The sequence below is a fragment of the Ciconia boyciana genome, chromosome 3, assembly GCF_034638445.1.
Source record: "Ciconia boyciana chromosome 3, ASM3463844v1, whole genome shotgun sequence".
Lineage (NCBI taxonomy): Eukaryota > Metazoa > Chordata > Aves > Ciconiiformes > Ciconiidae > Ciconia > Ciconia boyciana.
In genome coordinates this window covers 38,975,958-38,996,885 of record NC_132936.1, presented here as the reverse complement: position 1 = coordinate 38,996,885, position 20,928 = coordinate 38,975,958, and the positions used below count along the sequence as shown (strand labels likewise).

Below are 20,928 nucleotides of genomic sequence, written 5' to 3'. Positions count from 1 at the left end.
CATTCCAAAACCTTGGCTGCTACAGAAAAATTTGAGATATTTGTCAAACGATTAGCAGGAAATGGTTTAAATTTTTGGTGTGCTAGCTTTGAATTTTATCTGATTTATAAGCAAACCAGTTGGACAAATCTGTAAATTAAGAACTAGATTAAACTTGTTTCTTGACTTGATGACACCTTTTGCTGTCCTTGTTGAAATGTCAGTAAAAGCTGTCCTATAGATGACTGCTGTGAAGATGTTTGAATATTCAGAGAAGCTTTTTAAATGCCTTCATGGGCAAATGGATCTTGATACCATAATGGATTTTCCCTGTTTTACTTGTGGATTCTTTGTAATAGACGGTCATAACACTTTAGGATATAATATTGAAGAATGTCTTTCTCCTTTTATATGCCACTTTGAGATGGCATGTTCTTGTGTTTAAAAAAGTAGTGTGTAATATGTAACTGCTTTTATATGATATGAGGATTTCTCCTTTCTCTGAAAAAATTATATTATAGGTGTTTTGCTGGAAGTCATCTAACAACTCCATGAAGCAGTGTCGTTGGGTATATGGCCGGCAAGTCTTCATGTCCGATGTTGCTTTGAATAGGAATGAAATAATGTTTGTCACACAGGATGGTGAAGCCTTTACAGGGAAGTGGCTGGAAGAAGGGAAAAAAATTGCAGAAAAGAAAGGTTAGTTGTGATTTCTTAATTGTTTTTAAGTACTTCAAATCAATATAAAAATTTAATTGAATCTTTACAGTCTCTAACAGTATTAAGTGCTGAGTTCGTTCTTTCCTCTGTGGCTGACAGTTGGTAGCATTGACCACTACTGTTCTCTTTCCTCAATAATATCAAGATTTACTTACTTTGCAGCCTTTGGTTAACCTTCAGGTGGAGATTTCCAGGAAGAAGAGTACTTCTGAAGAGTAATAGTAGCACAAGGGTCCAGTGTAATGATCTTGTCACATATTAGATGACCAGTCCTAAGAGACTGGCATTGAACAAAAGAAGGAGCATGTACTTGCTTGCACTACTAAATCTGTGAAACCTTATCATATTTCCCAGATCCTTATCTGGGCATAATATAGGGTCCAGAGCAATTTCCGCCTTATTAACTTGGCTCATATTGCTGAGAGTAGGTTCTAATGGATTGTTTTTCTGCAAGGAAGATACCTGTCTACTATAGGACAAGATTTTAATTGAAACTGTCAGTTCTGCTCATGTAGGGGTCTTAAAATTCTGTGGATAGAAATGGATTTACTTCCAACCTGGGATGTATTTGAACTTTATAGCTTTATGTTGCAGTTCTACTTCCTTTGATACTGAGATTCCATCTGTAGTTTTATCAGTCCATTTTTGCATTCTTTCACAGCAAAAATATTTCCTCTGTTGCTCAATGCAGAGTTGCATACTAGTTTTACTCTCTTGCTACTTTATTTTATCCTACACATCGCACAGTAGTTCCCTCATTACAGAGGCACCAAACGCATCACCTTTTTGCTCTGTCCTGGTGCTGTATGTGTCTGTAGGCACTCTTTTATTTCTGCTTATTACTGTTCTTTTTGTAGTTTTAGTATCTTCAAGGAAACTTCAGAATCCGGACCTGTTAACTAGTTGAATGTCTAGCTGATGTTCATCACTGATTTGTAATGAATGAGAGCTTCTCTTCTTTTGAGAGGTTTTAATGAATGTGGTGAATGGTGTGCATGTATTCGGTTATCCAGTTCGTGAAAAATAATCCAGTATTCAGAGAGTATCACGTTTTTTTCAATAGTCTTTTGTTTGGATATAATTTAAACAGATATAAGATGAAGTCTGAAGGCAATTGTATTATATCTGCTGTAATTGATATGACAGGAAAAGAAAACAATCTTGCACTGCAATACCCTGATGCACAGCTTGTTTCATTCCACAAGAGGTTGCATTGAATGTTAGGTGGAGTGTTTTCCCTTATATGAAGAAGTGGCAAAACAATTCCACAAGAAATTCTGGATAAAAACTCTCCTATATGTAATGTAAAGTCTTATTCTTAAAAAGTCTTCCTGCATTTCAGTTAAGTGAACTGAAATCTTCAGCATAATTTAGCCTTATTCAGTGACTCCATTAATGGACTTAGAGAAGTCATAAATCTACCTTTTTGTTATATCAGTTGCATTTTAATTAGCTGGACCTTTCTGTGTTTTTTTTTTCCAATTTCTTTTTTTTTTTTTTAGCAGAACTTGTATCGAGCCTTCAGAATTCTTCATGTGATGTGTCTTGTGAACCTGATACAAACAGTGTGTATGAAAGAATTAGACTTCAGAAGCTTACTTTTGTCCACCGAGCTGTTAGTATTGCCACTGATCCTAATGGTTGCAATTTTGCTGTTTTACAGTCAGATCCTAAAACAAGGTATATTTAAAATGTCAACAACTGTAATTTTTCTCTTTTTTGTGTGTGATTGCAATTAAATAATTCTGTTTTTCAAAAACATTTTTGGCTCATACAGAAGTCACAGTAAATGTGGTTACCCATACTGCTAGAGAATAGCACTTGTTAGTAAACAGCTGTGTTGAAGTTACCCGAAGACCTCAGCTTATATATTTGCATAATTAGTATAGATAGTGTTGTTGTTTTATCTAAAGTGTTTAAGGCAAGCATTTGCAATATATTTCTTAGCACACTTTGAGCTCTAAATACTGTGGAAACTCACCCTTTCAGTAATCGCCAATAACCAGCTTTTAAATAAAAGTAAAAAGTGGATCCTTATTTGTTTGGAAAAAATGTTTAAAGTAAAATGAGTAAGTAGAATACTGAACCATGTTCCCTGCACTTTCATAATAGTTTCCAATGTATCTGATAAATAAGTAAATATTAGCTTTTTTTTTTCTTATTGCTTTGGATTGTAGTATGAAGTACAGCAAACATTTCTGTGTTTTCTTGTTGGAAAAATTAGATGAAGATAAGATAGTTCTGATAATACATATTTACTGGCTACGTTATAAAGACAAAATATTGTATTTGATATTCTGAAGCTAGACAGATCTTACCTATGTGGTTTAATTGCCTAAATACCAGATTATTAGTTCTTTTTGTAAAGAATAGGACAAGAAATGTTGAGTAGTCCAGCAATGTAAGAAAAAAACGAAACAAACCAAATGGAAACAACCTTACCCTCTTCATTAAACATACTATATAAAATTTTATGGAGCTTGTAAATAGTGGGGTTTTTGATGGATTTCCTTTTGTTCTAGTCTCTATGAAATTCCAGGTGTGTCATTATCAAGTTTTGGAGAGGATTTTGGCAAACTGTTAGATGAAACAGATGAAATGGACAGCATCCATGATGTGACATTTCAGATTGGCACAAGAACTTACCCTGTGCACAAATACATCTTGGCTGTACGCTCTGACTTCTTCAAGAAGCTGTTTGTTTCCAATGACAACCAGCTAGACACTCCAGACGTCTACCGTAAAGATGAAGATGCTGTTGGATGTGATCTTTATGTAATAGAGAAAGTTCATCCAGATCTGTTTGCATACCTTCTGCAGTTTATATACACTGATACTTGCGATCTTTTGACTCATGGTTATAAACCAAAAATCCTGCAAAAAGAAAAATCAGAAGAATATCAAGATACTTTAATTTCTAACCTGAGCAAAATGAGTTTTGATGAAAATGTTAATGGAAAGTCTGCATTTGAGATTTATAGAAATAATCAAGTGCAAGTTATAAATGAAAAACAGAAGAGCAAATCTAAAAAAGGCAAAGTTGTTGGTGAAGAAGCTAACCTCATAAAAATGTTGCAAAGTGCTGCAAAGAAGTTTGGACTCAGCAATTTAAGTGGAAGGTAGGTGAAAGGAAGTGCATTTATATTCTGGCAAGCTCTTCACAGAGTGTTTTTGTGTGAGTGGATCTAACTTTATTTGTTATTTAAAGTTGGCTAGTTGAGGTTGATAAGTTTGCCTTTTTTTGCTTGTTTTGTTGTTTGTAAGTATAAAAGTTTACAGCACATGCCGTGTCATCTCTTTAAAGCAACATCAGTTTGTTCTGATGCTCTTCGCTAAGAGAAAGCATGTATGACCTCTTCGACTAATGTCAGAAGCAGACTTCTGTAGCATGATTATGTACTTAAAGCATCATTTTTCAATAGGCTTCTGTATGATGGAAGTGTGCCGTTGACCCTTATTGTGTCCTAGAACCTCTTGGACATTTGTATTTAAAACATCTGTCCTGTGTATCTTTTAAGGCATGAACTCTCTGAGGCTTGACATCTCATGCAAATCATCTGACTTTCCAGAATGACTGTCATAAAACATCAATACTTGTTTTGTTAGAGACAGCTGATCTAATTGAGTTTTGGATTGATGATTTTCTATGCTGTGGTCCGTAGTCTAGCAGTTTTTCCGTAGACAGTGAGCGTATTTAGCGTAAAACAACACAAAGCAAGGTTAAATTCTTGTTTAACTGATGCATTTTTAATGTCACTTGGTGAAACTAACGGAACTGAGACCAAACGTCTCTGTAGGACTGTGTTACTCGGGGGGGGTTTTTTCCCCGCATTTGTCTTTTCCTTTCAAAGGAGGGAATGAGCTTTTTCAGGGCAGTTTTCTTCACTGTATTTTTTGCAAACACTAAAATTAATCAGCAAAGACGTGAAGCTGCTGCTAAAACTGAGTTCCCAAGTAAAATTTCCGTGTTAAAGCGCTTTCCGTTTGAAAGTATATTGCTTTGTAATCCACCAGCAGCACTCCTTTACCATCCCATTCACAAGCCTCCTTGATGAATTAGGGTGCTAAAGAAGCCTGTGCTGAAACATGCATCTCTACCAAACCACTGTCTTTGCTCAGATAACTGACTAGTAGTAGTATGTATAGCTCGTAGATTTTTGACCCTGTGGTTTGGGCTTTGGCCTTAACTATAGCAGTACAGCCTTCATCTAAGATAATAAATAAGGTATCTAAGATAATAAATAAGGTATCTAAGATATGGAAAGAATGTCAGTTACATTTTACATCTGTAGTGAAGACTTTCAAGTAGCAACTGGCCCTTTCTAGTTTTCTGTGATGAATGATTTTGATCCCTTTTCATATTCACAATATGAGCCCACTGAAGTGCTGTTACTTTGTGAAACTGTTCTTAATGGTTTGAACTGTATACTATTTGTATTACTTATTGCTAATGTTAATGATTTGCAGGTTGGATGGAGTCAGGTTAGAAAATGGAAAAATTAATGTTGTCAACAAGAAGAATGGGAACAAACCAAAGTTAAATCAGAAGAAATGGTAAACTTTTTAAATCAAGCTTCCCCTACCCTCACCATCTTCCTCTTATGTCATCTCTTTATCTGTTAAGTATAGGCTAAGGTTTATCAGCTGTATTTTAACTTCTAGTGTACGCTTGTCTCTTTCACAGTAACTCATGTTTGGAAGTTCTTTATAGATGCTTACAGACTGATCTATGAATTAGTAATCTGGTATAGATTATGTATGGTATATTTTTGCTTCTTTTTGCTGTACGTTAATGTGTTCTGTGGATAAACTGTGTCATAGAATAATAATGCCAGGAGAAATGTTGTGTGTAATCCAGTCAAAAGCAGTTTGACTTTTGCAAATATGCTTGCTGTGACAATAAGACTACATGGATTGGAAATAAGCAAATATATAATATTTTTTCTAATTAAGAAAATCTCTGGAATATCTTTCAATAGAAAAATTTCTTACGCTTTTATCAGAGTGATATTTGTTTTTTAATTCCATTGGTGTGATTTGGATTATTTATATCCAAGGGCTTGAATAGTCTACTTACGTAGTGAAAGCTACATTGCATAAAAGTAACTTTTTCATAGAATTTTGATTACTTCACTCTTAAAATGCATTGTCAAAGCTTATAGTAGCTACTAATGTAAAAGAAATAAGTAACTTAACATAGATCATTTAAGATTGACTAAAATTAGCCATAATTAATTTATTTGGTCATAGCAATTTTGAAACAGTAATTGACCATGTTTTGAAGGAAATACTTCAGATGGAATTTTGAGAGCTCAATTTTGGACAAAAGATTTCTCTCTTGAAACTATCTTGCCTGTACTTTTAGGTTCATTTTGTATGATACTATTAAAGTTCAGGTGTGTTTTATTTTAAAGGATAAATCCTAACTTGCTAAAGTAAGCATTTATTTGTAGAGTTTACAACTTGTAGCTGTTCTGAATAGCCACAGTTCTGATCCTATTAAATATCTTCTAGTTCGTACCTCTGCGATGTGACCCTGAAATCTTTAGATGGAAAGGAATTCCCGTGTCATAAGTGTGTACTTTGTGCAAGACTTGGTATGTGTGTGTATTTATATATATATATGTATATAAAAAAATGACGTATTGTCTTTTTTAACTGAAATTTTATTGCATCTTGAACTGAAACGCCTTTCTTTACAGATTATTTTCACAGCATGTTAAGCAGCTCATGGATTGAGGTAAGCTCGCCAATAAACGTGTGTGGTGGTATGTTTTGTTGCATCCAATAAGTGACAGCTTTTCAGTTTTTCCTAGAATAACATATCCTAAATAGTGGTGAAAAGGAAAGGCTGGATTCTTAGATCCTGTTTGCAAGAAAAAAAAACAACCCACATTTTTGGGGGAAACTGAAGTATTACTTTTGGTTTAGAGGTTTATTTTAGCTAGTTCATGGATTTATAAAAGCTGCTGTGCTGTTCTTGTGGGATACTGCTTTGGATGAATTTTCATTTTCTTTCTGTAACATATCTTTTAATTTAAATAGTATGAAGTATGGAATAGCTTTTCATATGTACTTAGTGAAAGATACAGCAGAATCAAGAGTCAATGTGTAGAATCTCTAGTTGACTTTTACTGTTAATGAAAGAGAGGATATCAAGGACTATTCCACTTAGTCACCAACTGCTGCTTCTTCAAAAGGTGTAGATCTTTTATTTGTCTTGGTTCCTATTTGCTAGCTGGGTGTCAATGCCCTGGTTGTTCCTGGACATCATAATTTCACTAAATGCCTCTGTTTAAGTATTTGAATGCTATTGATAATGCTTGTTGAAAGAGAGGAATGGTGTAAATGGAGAAGCATTTTTCAGAGACTGAAAGCTGAAGCAGTGTGCAAGCGTCTTCTCAACTTTCATAGCTTTTTGGCAATATGTAAATCTAAGAACCTGGCAAAGTACTGTCAGTTCTCTTCTGCTGCATAAGAGAACTTTACCTGTCCTCTGAGTTACTGTGCTGCCTTTTCCTCAGTCATCCCTGAGGAAACATATCTGAAATACTGTGACACAAGTGATTGATTGGGGTTTGTTGTTGGTTTTTTTTTGTGTTGAATGTCCCTGTGTGTCATTGATTTCTGTATCAGTTGTATGTAGTTCGTAAGTTATCTATTATTTCATAAGTAAATCTAAATCATACTAAATTCATAAGTAAATATTTTGTGAATCAAGTGCTTTAGATGTTGTATAAAAATCTTGACGTCTGTAAGAGGTTTTTAAACTTCAGATGGGAAATATGTCAGTACCAGTAGCATGTTCTAAAGCAAAAGAAATCTTTTATTATGAATCTTTTAGTATAAAGCTTCAGTACCACCTGAAATAAAACAAAGTTGTTAAGCAGTGATGTTGCATAAACTTGAATGGTGACAATTACATTATTTAATGGCTAATGTTTACTCATACAAAAGCTTTGCCTTAATGGTTAAGATTGTTCTTCAAATGCATGGTTTGCAGAGGACCTTGTTTTCTGAGAGATTAACAGTAATGGCTACTTTCATTTTATTCTTGCATGGGAACTTGTGATTTCACTAGATGTTTTACCCTGAAAGGAAAGCAGTTCAGTACTTGCGTAGGGGATTCCTGTAGTTCTGCTTTTAGACAATTGTGGGTGAAGTAATATAATCAAGGAGGACTGTTAGAGAACACGCTCAAACTGATGAAACACTGAACTGTGTTTCATCAGTTTCATCAATGGGTATTTTTTCAGAAGTTTGGGCAGATTTTAATTGCTCTGCTACAATCAATTCTTAATTGAACAGTTTGAACTTAATTGAACTTGAACAGATTTTGTGCAAATGCTTAAACTTTGAATATGTGACCCTCAATCCAAGTAATTTGCTAAATATAATTGCTGTCTTAATTTTGTATTTTATTCCAGGTAGTCAATATCTTTTTTGTTTGTTTGTTTGTTTTTTAATCCTTTTGCCTTTTAGGCTTCTTGTTGTTCAGCTCTGGAAATGCCAATCCATTCTGACATACTACAGATAATTGTAGATTACCTGTATACAGATGAAGCTCTTGCGATAAAAGGTGCCATTAATATATTTTCAACTCAACTGTAGCTCCTGCAATTTTTATATTTTTAAAATAGAAATTCAATAATTAGTATGTTTGCATTGAAGTTTTATGTAGAAAATCCAAATTTTTGTGACTCTTTCTTTAGATTTTTAGGTGATAACTGTGCCCCAGGCCTTTTTGTACCTTTTCTTTAGTTTGTCAAACTGCAGTTTTCCTTTTCCCTCCTTCTCTTGCTTAAAAAAAATGACTGTTTGTGCTCTTCTAAGCTATTCCTTGTGCTGTGAAAATCCCATCAAAATTTGCAAAGCCATTACATTTGTCCTTTGGTAGTATCTCATTGAAGCTCTATGTGTTATAGTTGCTTTTGACTTGCCTACAGCGTTTATGGGATGCTTTGTTTTCCAGATTCTCAAAATGTGGAATTCATATGTAATGTTCTTGTGGTAGCTGACCAACTTCTTATATCCAGACTCAAAGAAATCTGTGAAGTAGCCATTGCAGAAAAACGTGAGTCCTTCCACTTGTATTATAAAGGGTTAGAGAATAAAAAATGCTTTTTTTAGATGTTAATGTTCTTGCCTATTTCAGCATGGAATTATTTGGTTATATTCCTTTGCTCTGATTGCCTTTTGCTTTTCATTGCATAGCTGTTAACAGTTGCTTCTTTAGTCTGGGTGATGTTCTAGGTTTGCATAATCTTCCATTCCTTATGCATCACTGTCTTCATCTCACGCTCTTTAATAAAAGAAAAAAAAGTAAGAAAAGCAAAAAGCAAAAAAACCCCTAAAAACCACTACAACAAATAAATGAAACTTTTATAAAACCTTTATTTCATTGAATTCAAACTTCTTGTCTTTAAAACATGATAAAATGAATTCTATGTTTCTATTTCTGTCCTTCTATGTAGTTCTACTAGTTCTGTTGTTTGTTTGACATAATGCTGTTTCTATATGGCTGTGAAGGTCTGTCTCTTCTAGAAAATTGCTGTAATTTATGGCCTTTTGAGCATTAGCATTTTTTCTAGGAATGGAGAAGTATATGGTATGTTTCAATACCTAGATCATGCTGTGCAGTAAGTCTTAAAAACTGCTGCATGATATTGCAGCACATTACCCAATTTAGTTTGTTGTGTTTCTTCTTTGCAGTTACTTTAAAGAATGCTGCCGAGCTGTTGGAGTTCTCAGCAATGTATAATGCTGAACAGTTAAAACTGTCCTGCTTGCAGTTCATAGGACTCAATATGGCAGCTTTGCTTGAAGCAAGGTAAGGAGGAATGCAAATGTGTTCATGTAGTAGGTGTTAAATTCAAACATCCCAAAAAGGCAAAAGGGTTGAAAGAACTAGTAGGAGCAGTTAAATGTTAAAATGCATCTGAATGCTGCTAGTTTAAAGGGAAGCTCATTTTTGCCAAACAGGGAGAGAGAAACTAGTTAAATATCTGTACATATACTGTACCAGTTCTATAGTACAAAACACTGTTACAATCTGGCATGAAGGCCCTGAATTAAGAGGAAAAACCTCTTGAATTCAGTGGGCTTTGACATTAGGCCTAATCTTGTTTGGATTTTTTAAATTGTTTTTGAAGATGCATAAAATTGCTGTCATTTTTTTGTTGTTTGTTTTTCTTTTTCTCTTTTTTAACATGATAGTTACTATGCAAATTGAATTTATTTTAAGAAGGTTTATTATAGCTGGTGCATTTTCCAAAGAGGATGCGCCTGCCTTCTGGTAGTCTCTTTGCTTTAACTGTCTGCAGTGAGGGCTGAACAGATTAATTAATTACCCTTGCTTTGCACAATGATTCAGCTGGGGTTCTGAGAAGTTGAAGGTGTGCTCTGGCCTTCCTTCTCTTGATGCTTTTGGACAGGGCTTCAAGTTGCTTCCAGAGTACATATCATCTTTGCAGAGCAAGCCTTATCAGCACTGATTGAACTTCTTTTCTAGCAAAGACTTCAAAAAAAACCCAAAAAACCAACCAAACAAAAAACCCTATCTGTATTATTGATCCACTCTGTCCACTCCTAGGCTTTTTGTCATGCTTTCTTTTACTTACAGAAGTTCTCAGAGATCTGAACCAGTTCAGAATGCCAGCAGTTCATTGCTATGTCACACAATTGCTCTGCTTGTATCACAGATACAGGAATTCATTCATATTAGCAATTTTCCTCTTCACATCTTTATAAACATTTTAACCTTTGATTTTGGAGAGACGAGTAAAAATCTAATCACATAGTCCTAAGTATTATTCTGAATTCATATTTGTTTCATCTTAAGCCTGGAAAGGACATGCAACATTCTTACTACAATTAAGACTGTATCTGCATTTTAGTGAAAATCTCAAAATGTCATTACTGGGTAGCAAGACTTTTAATCTGAGACGCCTGAGACAGACAGAACTTAGTTGTGACAGCTTTGTGCAAGGAGAGCTGCTCACGTGGGCAAGACAGTTCTGTTGAGTAAAGTTTGTTGTTGCTGCAGTATTATTTTTTGGCATAAATGTCAAGAGATGTTGTGGCTGAGTTTTATAGAAGAATTTGCATAGACTTGGAGTATTAGATACATGTCAGGAAGACTTGAAAGTATGCAGAAATAGGTAAAGTAATGACCAGTTCATGCTGATTTAACTATATAGGTCTATATTGGCTGTGGCCTTAAGTAAAGGTAGGCTATCTGGACAGGTTGTGGGCTTAATCCTGCCTTACAACAAGGGCATTGACTAGTTTACATTTTGTGTTCATTTTCTTCCTTCTGACTCTGTGACCACCATGAATAGGTAATAATGCCTGTAGGTGAGATTCATCTAAAATGTTCATCTGAATTTTTCATTAATGTGATTTTTATTTTTTTTTTAAGCTGATAAGATAAATTTGTATTTAATTTTTTTAGGACTCTGGATGTCTTAAGTGATGAAGTTGTAAAGGATCTTTCTGTTTATTACAGGAAAATGGTAAGTTTTACAACTTGAGTGTACGCTGATTAGGTTTAAAATGAGAACAGATGAGTAATAAATATATACCTGCAGGGTCTGTAGATGACAGGCTAAATGTGGAACATCTGACTCAAAAGCTAAGGTTAGCTGCTGCTATTATCACTCTCATGGAGCTCATATTTCATTATTCACTAGCCACTGCTGCAACAGTATTGTGTCCTTTAAATTAATTAATTATACACATTAAATGTATTAATGTTCTGTAATTAACAATTGTTGTGTGAAAAAACATAAGCAAAACCTATGGAAAAGAGCATCTGTTACTTAGAAGAAAGGAGAAGAAAGCAAATTAGACTTCTCAAGGGTAAAGTTCAGGGTGATCATATAGATCTTAAGAAAAATAATGTGAAAGTTGAACTTTAATGCAAAGGGGAAAACCAAGGCACATTATAGTCCAGTATTCTTTAACTGTACAGTAGTAAAAGATGAATGTTTGCAAAACCTTGAAGCATTTTTTTGTCAGGAGTTACAGGCAGCTGAAACTCACTCATTCTGAGTTTGTCACTTAAAATAATTCACCTTCCGTTTTGCTTGAAGATGTAATTTAAGATTATAAGCTGGTTAAATAATTAATTACTTGATCTGTAAAAGTGTTTTAAATGACAGTCAGTTTTGATCCTTTTACAAGAGATCATATATTTGCTAGCATACAACTTAAGAGAAACTTAGTATAACAGCTTTTACAACTACAGATTCCGGCTATGGTCAGGAGAGTAATTACTCCATATCCAGATGGACCTGACATAAGTTCTTTTGAGCCTGAAGATGGAGAGAACTTTGTCTTTTTAAGGGAAGAAATGAATACAGAACAAAATTCTCAGTAAGTATCTGTTTTTCATCAACATTTTTTAATAGGTGAACTGTATATGGTATTTATCCCCCTTTGAATGGTGCCTGTCTCCCTTTGGGTTCAGAATTGAAATATTAAGAAATAGGAGAAATGGAGATTTCAAAGACTGTTCTCAGTTCCCTTAAGTATTTTAAAATGCTACAGAACTGTAGTGGAGCACTTTTTTCAATTTATAAGTAGCATGTGAGTAAATGTAGCAAAACAAGCATTCACAGTAATGTTTGGGAGTTATGCGTGTGATAAAAGTATCTGTGTATGTATGAGACCAACTGTGGAGCTCATTGAACTTCACAGAATTAGGAGAAATCAAAAGAGAAAAAAACAGACTCTAATGTATTATTGATCTGTCTGGAAAATTGTGATTATCTACATTTCTTAATATTAACAGAATTGTCATGTGAAATACGAAGTTTTGTAGCATGAGTTTTTAATCTGTCAGTTTAAAGTGGCTACTGTCTGGCTGTAGAATAACAAAACAAGCGACCTGTGTTTAAGACTTGTGTTAGAAAATGTGATCCAAACAACTGTAGATCAGGTAGTTTGGCCTTGGTGGTTTTGTGAACTCCTGGTATTCTGTCTTTGAACGTTTGTTCTGAAGACATAGAGGTGAGAGCAATAGAATCTGTGAAGTCTTGTCAGACTAACTTAATATGGTGCTTTTCTCTGACGAGCAAATAATAAAATTACAACTGCTTTTTTTTGGTACAGTTTTTAAACTGGAGAAATTGACTATGCCATCACAACTATGAAAAGTTAATTTGATAAGATTACTTTGTAACATGCTTCCAAATAGTGAAATATGATGTCATTGTGCAGATGAGACCTCACCTGCGGTATTGTGTACTGTTCTGACTGCTTGTGTCAAGAAAAGTTATGCTAAATGAACTAGTACAGATAAGGACTGGTAGATCAAGGGAACTGAGAGGCTATTTTCTATTAGACTTCAAGCCTTTCAGTGTTTTTAAAAGGTAGATTATATTAGATAGCCTTTAGGGAATAGGGCAGTCCAAGGATTAAAAAAAAACCCCAAGCATTGTAAGGTTACAGTATTGATGCAGGAATGAATAAGTATGTATATAGTTATTCCACAAAAAGCTTCTCAAAGAAGCTTTTGAAATAGGGTTACTGTAGCTGTGATTCATATAATTCTGAATTTCTAGTAGTTTTGTTAAAATGAAAGATGCCTTTTATTTGATTGTACTCTTCCTAATATCATATATAGGATCATATGGCATTTTGGTAACATAACCATATACCTGCTTTATTGTAGAAGTAGTATTATCTTGGTAGCAATATTTGCGTTGGGGAAAAATGAGACCAACTGTGGAGTTTATTAACGTTCGCTAATTTAGGAGAAATCAAGAGAGAAAAAAGTGGAGACTTGGATGTAGTTTACTTTGTCAGTTGCTGTGATGTGTAGCAGGTTTAATCTGACCTAGGTGGCAGTGCCAGCCTATGCACTGTGTCAGCAGAGGTCTTTTGTGGAGTGTACTAGACCAGAGAATAGATCTAGATTGGAAAGTATTTTTTCTCTTCCTCCTGCATTTCCCCCCCCCCCCCCCCCCCCCCAAATAATTTACTAAATAGTTGTGCCAGGGCATAAGCGGAACAGGAACAAGCAGCTAGTGACAGCTGGTGGGACCAGGTATTACTGCTTGAAGTATAACCACTGCTGCTGACTGAAAAATGTGACATTGACACTGATAGTTCTGAGGCTCAATTTCTTTGGCTTTAATCCCTGCTGGTTTTTGTTTGTTTGTTTTTAATAGGGAAGCCCTTTTCAAGAGAGCAAAAACTAAGGCAAAAAAGAAGCCACGAAAACGGTCCGACAGCTCTGGAGGTTATAATCTATCAGATATTATTCAGAGTCCAGCCTCTACAGGTCAGTGGGAAAGAGGTTCCTTTCAGGTATAAAAACAGAACATAAAGTTTAATATGCAATGCAATGCAATTTCTGTACTTCAATAAGGAAATCTTGAAAAGATTATTTCTTTTCTAGTGAACACCATAGTTGAATTTGAATAGTGAATTCTTAAGATTAAGTTTTGTTTGAAAGGGTGATTGTCATATTAAGCTTGTGCCCAAAGTTCAGATTCTGTAAGAGCATGTATTTTCTCAAATAAAGTTAATGGACACTTTCCCATGTGTTTTTAATAAGTGTAACATTTCTGCTAATGTGGGTTTTTTGGTTTGGTTTGGGTTTTTTTTTTCTGGAATATAAAAAATAAATAGTCACTGTTTATTGAAAAGATGTTACAAGCCTTCATTTTAAGAGGAAAGTGTCGGTGTTACTTCCTAAAACTGTGTATTGTGAGACAGAGAAAGAAAACTGGGAGTAATCTTATTCTGAAAAAATATTTAAGACAGTCTTAAATTTGCTTATACTTATTACAGTCTAGTATACCGGATTAGGTAAACTTCTGGTTATTTTGTATTCATTATATGGAGTGAATAACTTGGTTTTTTTAAGCATTGTTTAGTCTGGCTCTCATGATTTAATAGTTCTACTCTCTTTTCTTATTTCTTAGGCTCAGTAAAACTGGATAAAACTAACTCTGTAGAATCACTTCCAGAACTCTTAACATCTGATTCTGAAGGTAGTTACGCAGGAGTGGGTAGCCCCAGAGACTTGCAGTCCCCCGACTTCACAAAAGGATTTCATCCAGAGAGGACTGAGGTTGGATTTCTTTGTTCCTAGCAATTTATTTATTTGTGTTTATCTAGTCCATCAAAAGCAGAGTATGTATTCTGGAGTGTTTCTGAGAAGCTGTTGTCCTTAAAAAAGAGTAGACAACTTTAGTTCTTGTTTGTCTGATAAAGAAAATAAAAATTAGTATTCCTTACTAAATCTTCTAAGGTTAATTTATTCATGTGGTACCGTAACAAGAATTTTTATATGCCGTACTGTTCAGAAAACTTCAAACCAAAAGAGCAGTTATGTAAAGTCTTTATCTACTTTATTTAAAATGCAAAGCAAATCTGAAGTTCAGAAGCCAAAAAAACAAAAACAGAAGCCAAAAAACTCCAGGAAAATCCTGCTGTTCTTCGACTACTGTAGTTGGACAGAAGTATGGTCCGGGATAACTGAGGCATAACTGGCAAAGAGAAATAAGTTTGAGAGAATTGTGCCGATGTTAAGTTTTTAAAGCTTTAGAAGTGAACATCTCCAAGTGAGTTTTCCACTATCAAGATGCATATTTGGACTTAAATGATTCAGGGTGAAGTGTGAAATGGAAAAGAAAAAAAAAAAAGGTACAAATAGCAGACTGCTCAGGGATTCACTATGTTATTGCTATTTTTGAGGTATCCTTTAAAATCTTTTCACTTACACATATCATTCAAGTTGTTTGTAGCATCACTCTTTTTTGTTTCTAAATGAAAAAAATGTGAGAATATTTATTCAACATTTTTCTGTCTTTTTTTAGACAAAGGACAAAGCATGCAGCCAGGGTATGAAACCCTCTCAACCTAACAAGGAGATTAAGTCATACAAGGGATCATCAGCATTGACACAGTCTGTTCCACAGTCCATTCCCAGTGCCAAAAACAACTCTGCAAGCTCTCCCAATTGGGTGGCAACCGGTTTCAGGTGGAGTAATAGTTGTGGTGCCTACCTAACTTACATTCACTGTTCCACACTTGGTAGTGAATGCTAATAATATTCTATCCAGACTAAAAAGCTATCTGCTCTTCAAAATGATCATACATTACTTGACATGTGAATTAAAGATTTTGGTAGTTTAATAAAGCTGGTACATTTTTTAATTATTCTTTGAGAAAAGCAATTGCTAGATACTTCTTTTTTTTTAAAGTGCTACCAGTCTGGACTACTTATATCTTTTTTAGAAGGCCTGCTTGGTTAACACTTCGTAAAATACTTGGCAGTTTTTTGTAGAATCAGGCCATGCTTGAAGCCATTAGAAGCACCATTGTACTTTGACATTTTTAAGGCATGCCTTTAGATTTAAACGGTCTGTGGAAATCAACACCACAGGTTTAACTGATACAGTAATAAAAAATTGATTATTAATTTTTATCTGTAGCAGTATCTGCATATGAAAAAGGAGCAGTACTGTGATAGACTGAAGTTCTGTTTTGCCTGGTGTCCTGTCTCTGACAGTTGTCAGTAAAGGTTGACTAGAGAAGAGTTTAAGGGTTTAGGGAATCATATAGCAATAATTTCCCACAGTTTTCCCAGGCTCTGTTGGTTTGTGGCTGATGGGCTTTGTTAATGCAAGTAATACAGCTGTAAAAATTAAAAGTTGCAGCTCTGAAGCATATTGTTTAGTGAGCAGGGCCTGTTAGGAATTTGTGTTTTTGTCTCACTATGTATTTGTGCAGGCCTAGTTATGCAGAGAGGGTTCCACATCCCACAACCAACTCTTTGGTCTTTAGACTGGTTGGAAGAAGCTCCACCTTCATCTGCTATCTTAAGAGTTCTTTTCCAACGTTTTTGAGAGGATTGCATGGAAGGGGAACAAATAAAACCATAGGACTTTGTTGTAATGTCACTGTGCCCTTATGGGTTTCCCTTGTACTCTTTCTTCACTTTGTCTAGTATTGCTGGTATGATGTCAAGAAAAAGCAGGCAGCACTGTTGTGTAGAATGTTTAAAGGATTAATACTGTAGTGTATTTGGTTGAACTACTGTGGAGGAGCAGTGATGACAGGGTTTGGTGTGACGTCCCAGTGGTTAATTCACTAGTTAGTCTATGGCACTTGGGTTTATGTAGGGAGAGACCGAGGGAGTGCTGCTTTTATTTTATTTCAAAGTCTGTCCTTGAATCTAGTTGTAACACAGCTTAGTTTACAAATGCCTTTAAGTACACAGGTTTTAATTTCTAGTTTTATGTGAGGCTTGGAAATGTCTGGATTTAATTCACGTTAATTTCTGTGGAAGTTTAAAATTAGGTCATTTATGAAAAAGAAACTCATTCCTGAAGTTTGAGAATGTTACTGGTGTTTGTACAGAGCTCTAACTTTGCAAATAATGTTCTGTTGGCCATGTGAAATAATTTTAATCTTGTTCTTCAAAGAAAGATCATTCAGCCTTCATGAAAGAGCTGTGAGCAATGCCTCTCTAATACTTAGCATGAGCAGTTGACTACTAAATAAGTATCCTGGATTTAGGTATCTAATTTTTTTTAAAGTAATCATAGCTCACATCTTTTTGTTTCATAGTGTAATGAGTCTTGAAAGTATTTTTATAGTGTGCTCTTAAATATGTATATATTTATAAAAGTTTTGTCAGAAACATTCTATTTGAGGTTTGCCATAATTGAGGAAACACACATAAATTATACATCCGGTTACCAATCTTATGTATGATTTAGAGGATTTCAGTGAAGGCTGGAACTGTGGAATGTAAGTAAAAATGAATGCTTTGTAAGGTAACTTTTTATTTTTCGTTTAGCCCTGCCAGCCCTCCTGCTATGGATCTAAGAACCATCATGGAAATTGAAGAAAGTATGCAGAAATGTGGAACCATGCCAAAGGCAAATTCAAGGTTGGTAAAAAACCAAAATCTATAAAAGAAAAGTGTGATAGACCAGGCTATTATGAATTTACTTAGTGGTTCAGGCAGTTCAGAGTTTAAAAAAAGCAGGAGAAAAGTTGTCCTATTTGTTTTTGAATGGCTTTGTTTACTTCAGTTCATTATGGTGTTTTTCTGTGAGCATACAAAATTTATCCCTTTATTTTACTTTAGTTGTGTTTGGTCAACTGCTGCAAAAGCATGTCTTAGCTGTTGAAATGTGAAAGAAAGAGCTAGTAAACTAGTATCTTAAATCAGTGGCCTGCTCTGCTGAACTTTCCTATTTCCAACCAAAAATAATTAATTCTTGTCCCTAGCACTTTGGAAATTACTTGTGGACCAGTACTGTAACTGATCCTGAAGTTTGTTTCTTGTCTCGCATTCTCTGACCTCCCCCAGCACCCATGTGTTGATATTGACAATTCTTCCTCTGACAGAAGCAAGAGTGTTTCTTGCTTGGAGAAGCATCCCAAAGACACAGGGAGATAAATGTACTTTTTCAGGAGGCAGTGGATTAAACCTAGTGTTTCTTAACTGGCGACGTATGGAAGAGAACTGGAGATGACTTTCATGGCCTTTGAAGTGTGGCATTCTTGTAAAGGAGAGCTAGGACAGTAGTCCTGGAGCCTAGTAAAGGGTTGCTGGCTAGGTAGATTGAGAAGCTGTGAACAAAACAGCCAAGACTGAAGAATCCAAATAACTTAGAAAACAAATTATTACAAATAGAAAAAATGGCTATATGCTGTTGTATATGTTTCTTATGCGTGAATATTTTTGGTTTAAGGGAGCTAAGCTTCTGAGAGTCTCACAGAAGTCACAAAATCAGAAAATAGTCTTCATCTGGTGGTAGTCCATCTCTTTTGGAGACTTGATTCCTACTCTGCATGTTTTCATTTGTAGACATCCATGTGAAGAATAGTTTTATGATGCTTTGCTTTCTGTCACTCTTGATATTCATTGATCCTCCTTTTGCTCCCCAGCTATCCAACCCCTCCCCCCACCTATACTCCCCTTTTGGCACTCTAGACAAAGTATTTTGGTCTAGGAAAGAAGTATTTCTCAGTTTAATTTGCAAGATTAAAGGTGAGTCTTCTCAAAGGACACTGTTCTTACAATTTCTCTCTTTGCGATATCAATTCACAGCAGAATGGCGTCTCATGGAATCAAGCTTTCTCAGAAGCAAAGGAAAATGATTGCCCTGGCAGCAAAAGATAATGGATCAGTAACTAGCAGCACAGAGCCTACTACACTAGTAACCACACCACCCCCACCTACGAAAGTTGCAAAACTAGGGAATGCATGGTATGTTATAAATCAAATATAACTTCTTTTTCTTTGGAGGGTTTTTACATTGAATAGTCTCTTAGAAGCATTTCTTAAATAAAAATGGCCTAGGTTCTGTTCATTAAAAAGACTAGCATTGACCTATTTGTATCTACATTTGGTAGTAATTTAGAAATTCAAAGGGGGCAGGGAAATGCAGTGGTTGCAGTTTAACAGTTCTTTGAAATTTTGCTATAGTGAGTCAGAAGACTGCATCCCATCTGGTTCTTGCCTGTGTGTGATGTGGTATTTGCAGATGGTATCAAAGTGAAGCATGGAAAAAGAAGGTGGAGCACAAGCTCTGAAACTTAGTCCGGAAGAGATTATTGAAAACCATTATGTATGCTGTTTCTTCTCTGTCAAAAACATAAAGAAAAATCTTAGCTCTTCCTGGGGGAAAGGGCTAGAATGACTTTGGATAGAGTAAAAATAAACCAAAATAACAAATAACAAAGTTATGTAGGTGTCTAGGAGCTGGAGGGAGTGACGGATGCTCCTAGAATTCTTATGGTGGAAAGATGTATAATGGGTTTAAAATGACTGTTAATGCTAATTACACAAAATTTAAATGTTCAAGTTAATATCAGTGTATTGAATAGAAAAATGGTTATAATCTGTTTAATGAACTAGTGTGCTGGGTTGACCCTGGCTGGATGCCAGGTGCACACCAAAGCTGCTCTATCACTCCCTCCTCAGCTGGACAGGGGAGAGAAAATATAATAAAAGGCTCCTGGGTCGAGATAAGCACAGGGAGAGATCACTCACCAATTACTGTCACAGGCAAAACAGACTTGACTTGGCAAAAAATTTAATTTATTACCAATCAAATCAGATTAAGGTAATGAGAAAATAAAAAGTAAATCTTAAAACACCTTCCCCACCCACCCCCTTTTCTTCCTGGGTTTAACTTTACTCCTGAGTTCTCTATCTCCTCTCCCCCAGGGGCACAGGGGGACAGGGAATGGGGGTTGCAGTCGGTTCATCACATGTTGTGTCTGCCACTTCTTCTTCCTCAGGGGGAGGACTCCTCACACTCTTCCCTTGCTCCAGCATGGGGTCCCTCCCACAGGAGACAGTCCTCCACAAACTTCTCCAACGTGAGTCCCTCCCACGGGCTGCAGTTCTGCACGAACTGCTCTAGCGTGGGTCCTTTCCACAGGGTGCAGTCCTTCAGGAGGAGACTGCTCCAGTGTGGGTCCCCCATGGAGTCACAAGTCCTGCCAGCAAACCTGCTCCAGCATGGGCTTCTCTGTCCCCATGCGTCCACAGGTCCTGCCAGGAGCCTGCTTCAGTGCAGGCTTCCCATGGGGTCACAGCTCCTTTGGGCATCCACCTGCTCCAGCGTGGGGTTCTTCCATGGGCTGCAGGTGAATATCTGCTCCCCTGTTACCCTCCACAGGCTGCAGGTAGATATCTGGTCCACTGTGGACCTCCATGGGCTGCAGGGGAACAGCCTGCCTCACCATGGTCTTCACCATGGGCTGCAGGGGAATCTCTGCTCCGGTGCCTGGAGCACCTCATCCCCCTCCTTCACTGACCTTGGTGTCTGCAGAGTTGTTTCTCTCACATATTCTCACTCCTCTCTCTGGCTGCAGTTGTGCAGATTGTTTCTCCCCCTTCTTAAATGTGTTATCCCAGAGGTGCTACCACGGTCACTGATGGGCTCGGCCTTGGCCAGCGGCGGGTCTGTCTTGGAGCCATATGGCATTGGCTCTATCGGACATAGGGGAAGCTTCTAGCAGCTTTTCACAGAAGCCACCTCTGTAGCCCCCCTGCTACCAAAACCTTGCCACACAAACCCAATACAACTAGGTTTACAACAATGAATGTAATGAGGTGCTAGCCCAATTCATGCTTTGTTCATCATGTTTACAGTTGGTATTGGATGAAAGCATAAAGGCATAACTGTAAAAGTTGCCAGCTATGTAAATTTGATGTGTTTAATTACTACAGAATAAATACCTATG

At 36.1% G+C, this 20,928-nt stretch overlaps 1 protein-coding gene across 9 annotated transcripts in view; it reads left to right on the top strand.

The window, feature by feature from the left end:
* IBTK (inhibitor of Bruton tyrosine kinase) overlaps window positions 1–20,928 on the top strand; it is a 63,268-nt gene that overhangs the window by 23,574 nt on the left and 18,766 nt on the right. For 5 of the 9 annotated variants that reach the window (XM_072855368.1, XM_072855367.1, XM_072855366.1 and 2 more), the window contains 16 exons: window positions 501–678; window positions 2,202–2,379; window positions 3,222–3,818; window positions 5,167–5,253; window positions 6,214–6,296; window positions 6,402–6,439; window positions 8,182–8,278; window positions 8,672–8,773; window positions 9,412–9,529; window positions 11,153–11,213; window positions 11,933–12,075; window positions 13,875–13,987; window positions 14,634–14,782; window positions 15,531–15,694; window positions 17,519–17,611; window positions 18,782–18,940. In XM_072855368.1, the coding sequence (XP_072711469.1) occupies window positions 501–678; window positions 2,202–2,379; window positions 3,222–3,818; window positions 5,167–5,253; window positions 6,214–6,296; window positions 6,402–6,439; window positions 8,182–8,278; window positions 8,672–8,773; window positions 9,412–9,529; window positions 11,153–11,213; window positions 11,933–12,075; window positions 13,875–13,987; window positions 14,634–14,782; window positions 15,531–15,694; window positions 17,519–17,611; window positions 18,782–18,940 (2,360 nt within the window). The remainder of the gene's footprint in view (window positions 1–500; window positions 679–2,201; window positions 2,380–3,221; window positions 3,819–5,166; window positions 5,254–6,213; window positions 6,297–6,401; window positions 6,440–8,181; window positions 8,279–8,671; window positions 8,774–9,411; window positions 9,530–11,152; window positions 11,214–11,932; window positions 12,076–13,874; window positions 13,988–14,633; window positions 14,783–15,530; window positions 15,695–17,518; window positions 17,612–18,781; window positions 18,941–20,928) is intronic. The other 4 variants (XM_072855365.1, XM_072855362.1, XM_072855364.1 and 1 more) reach the window with 4 other exon arrangements.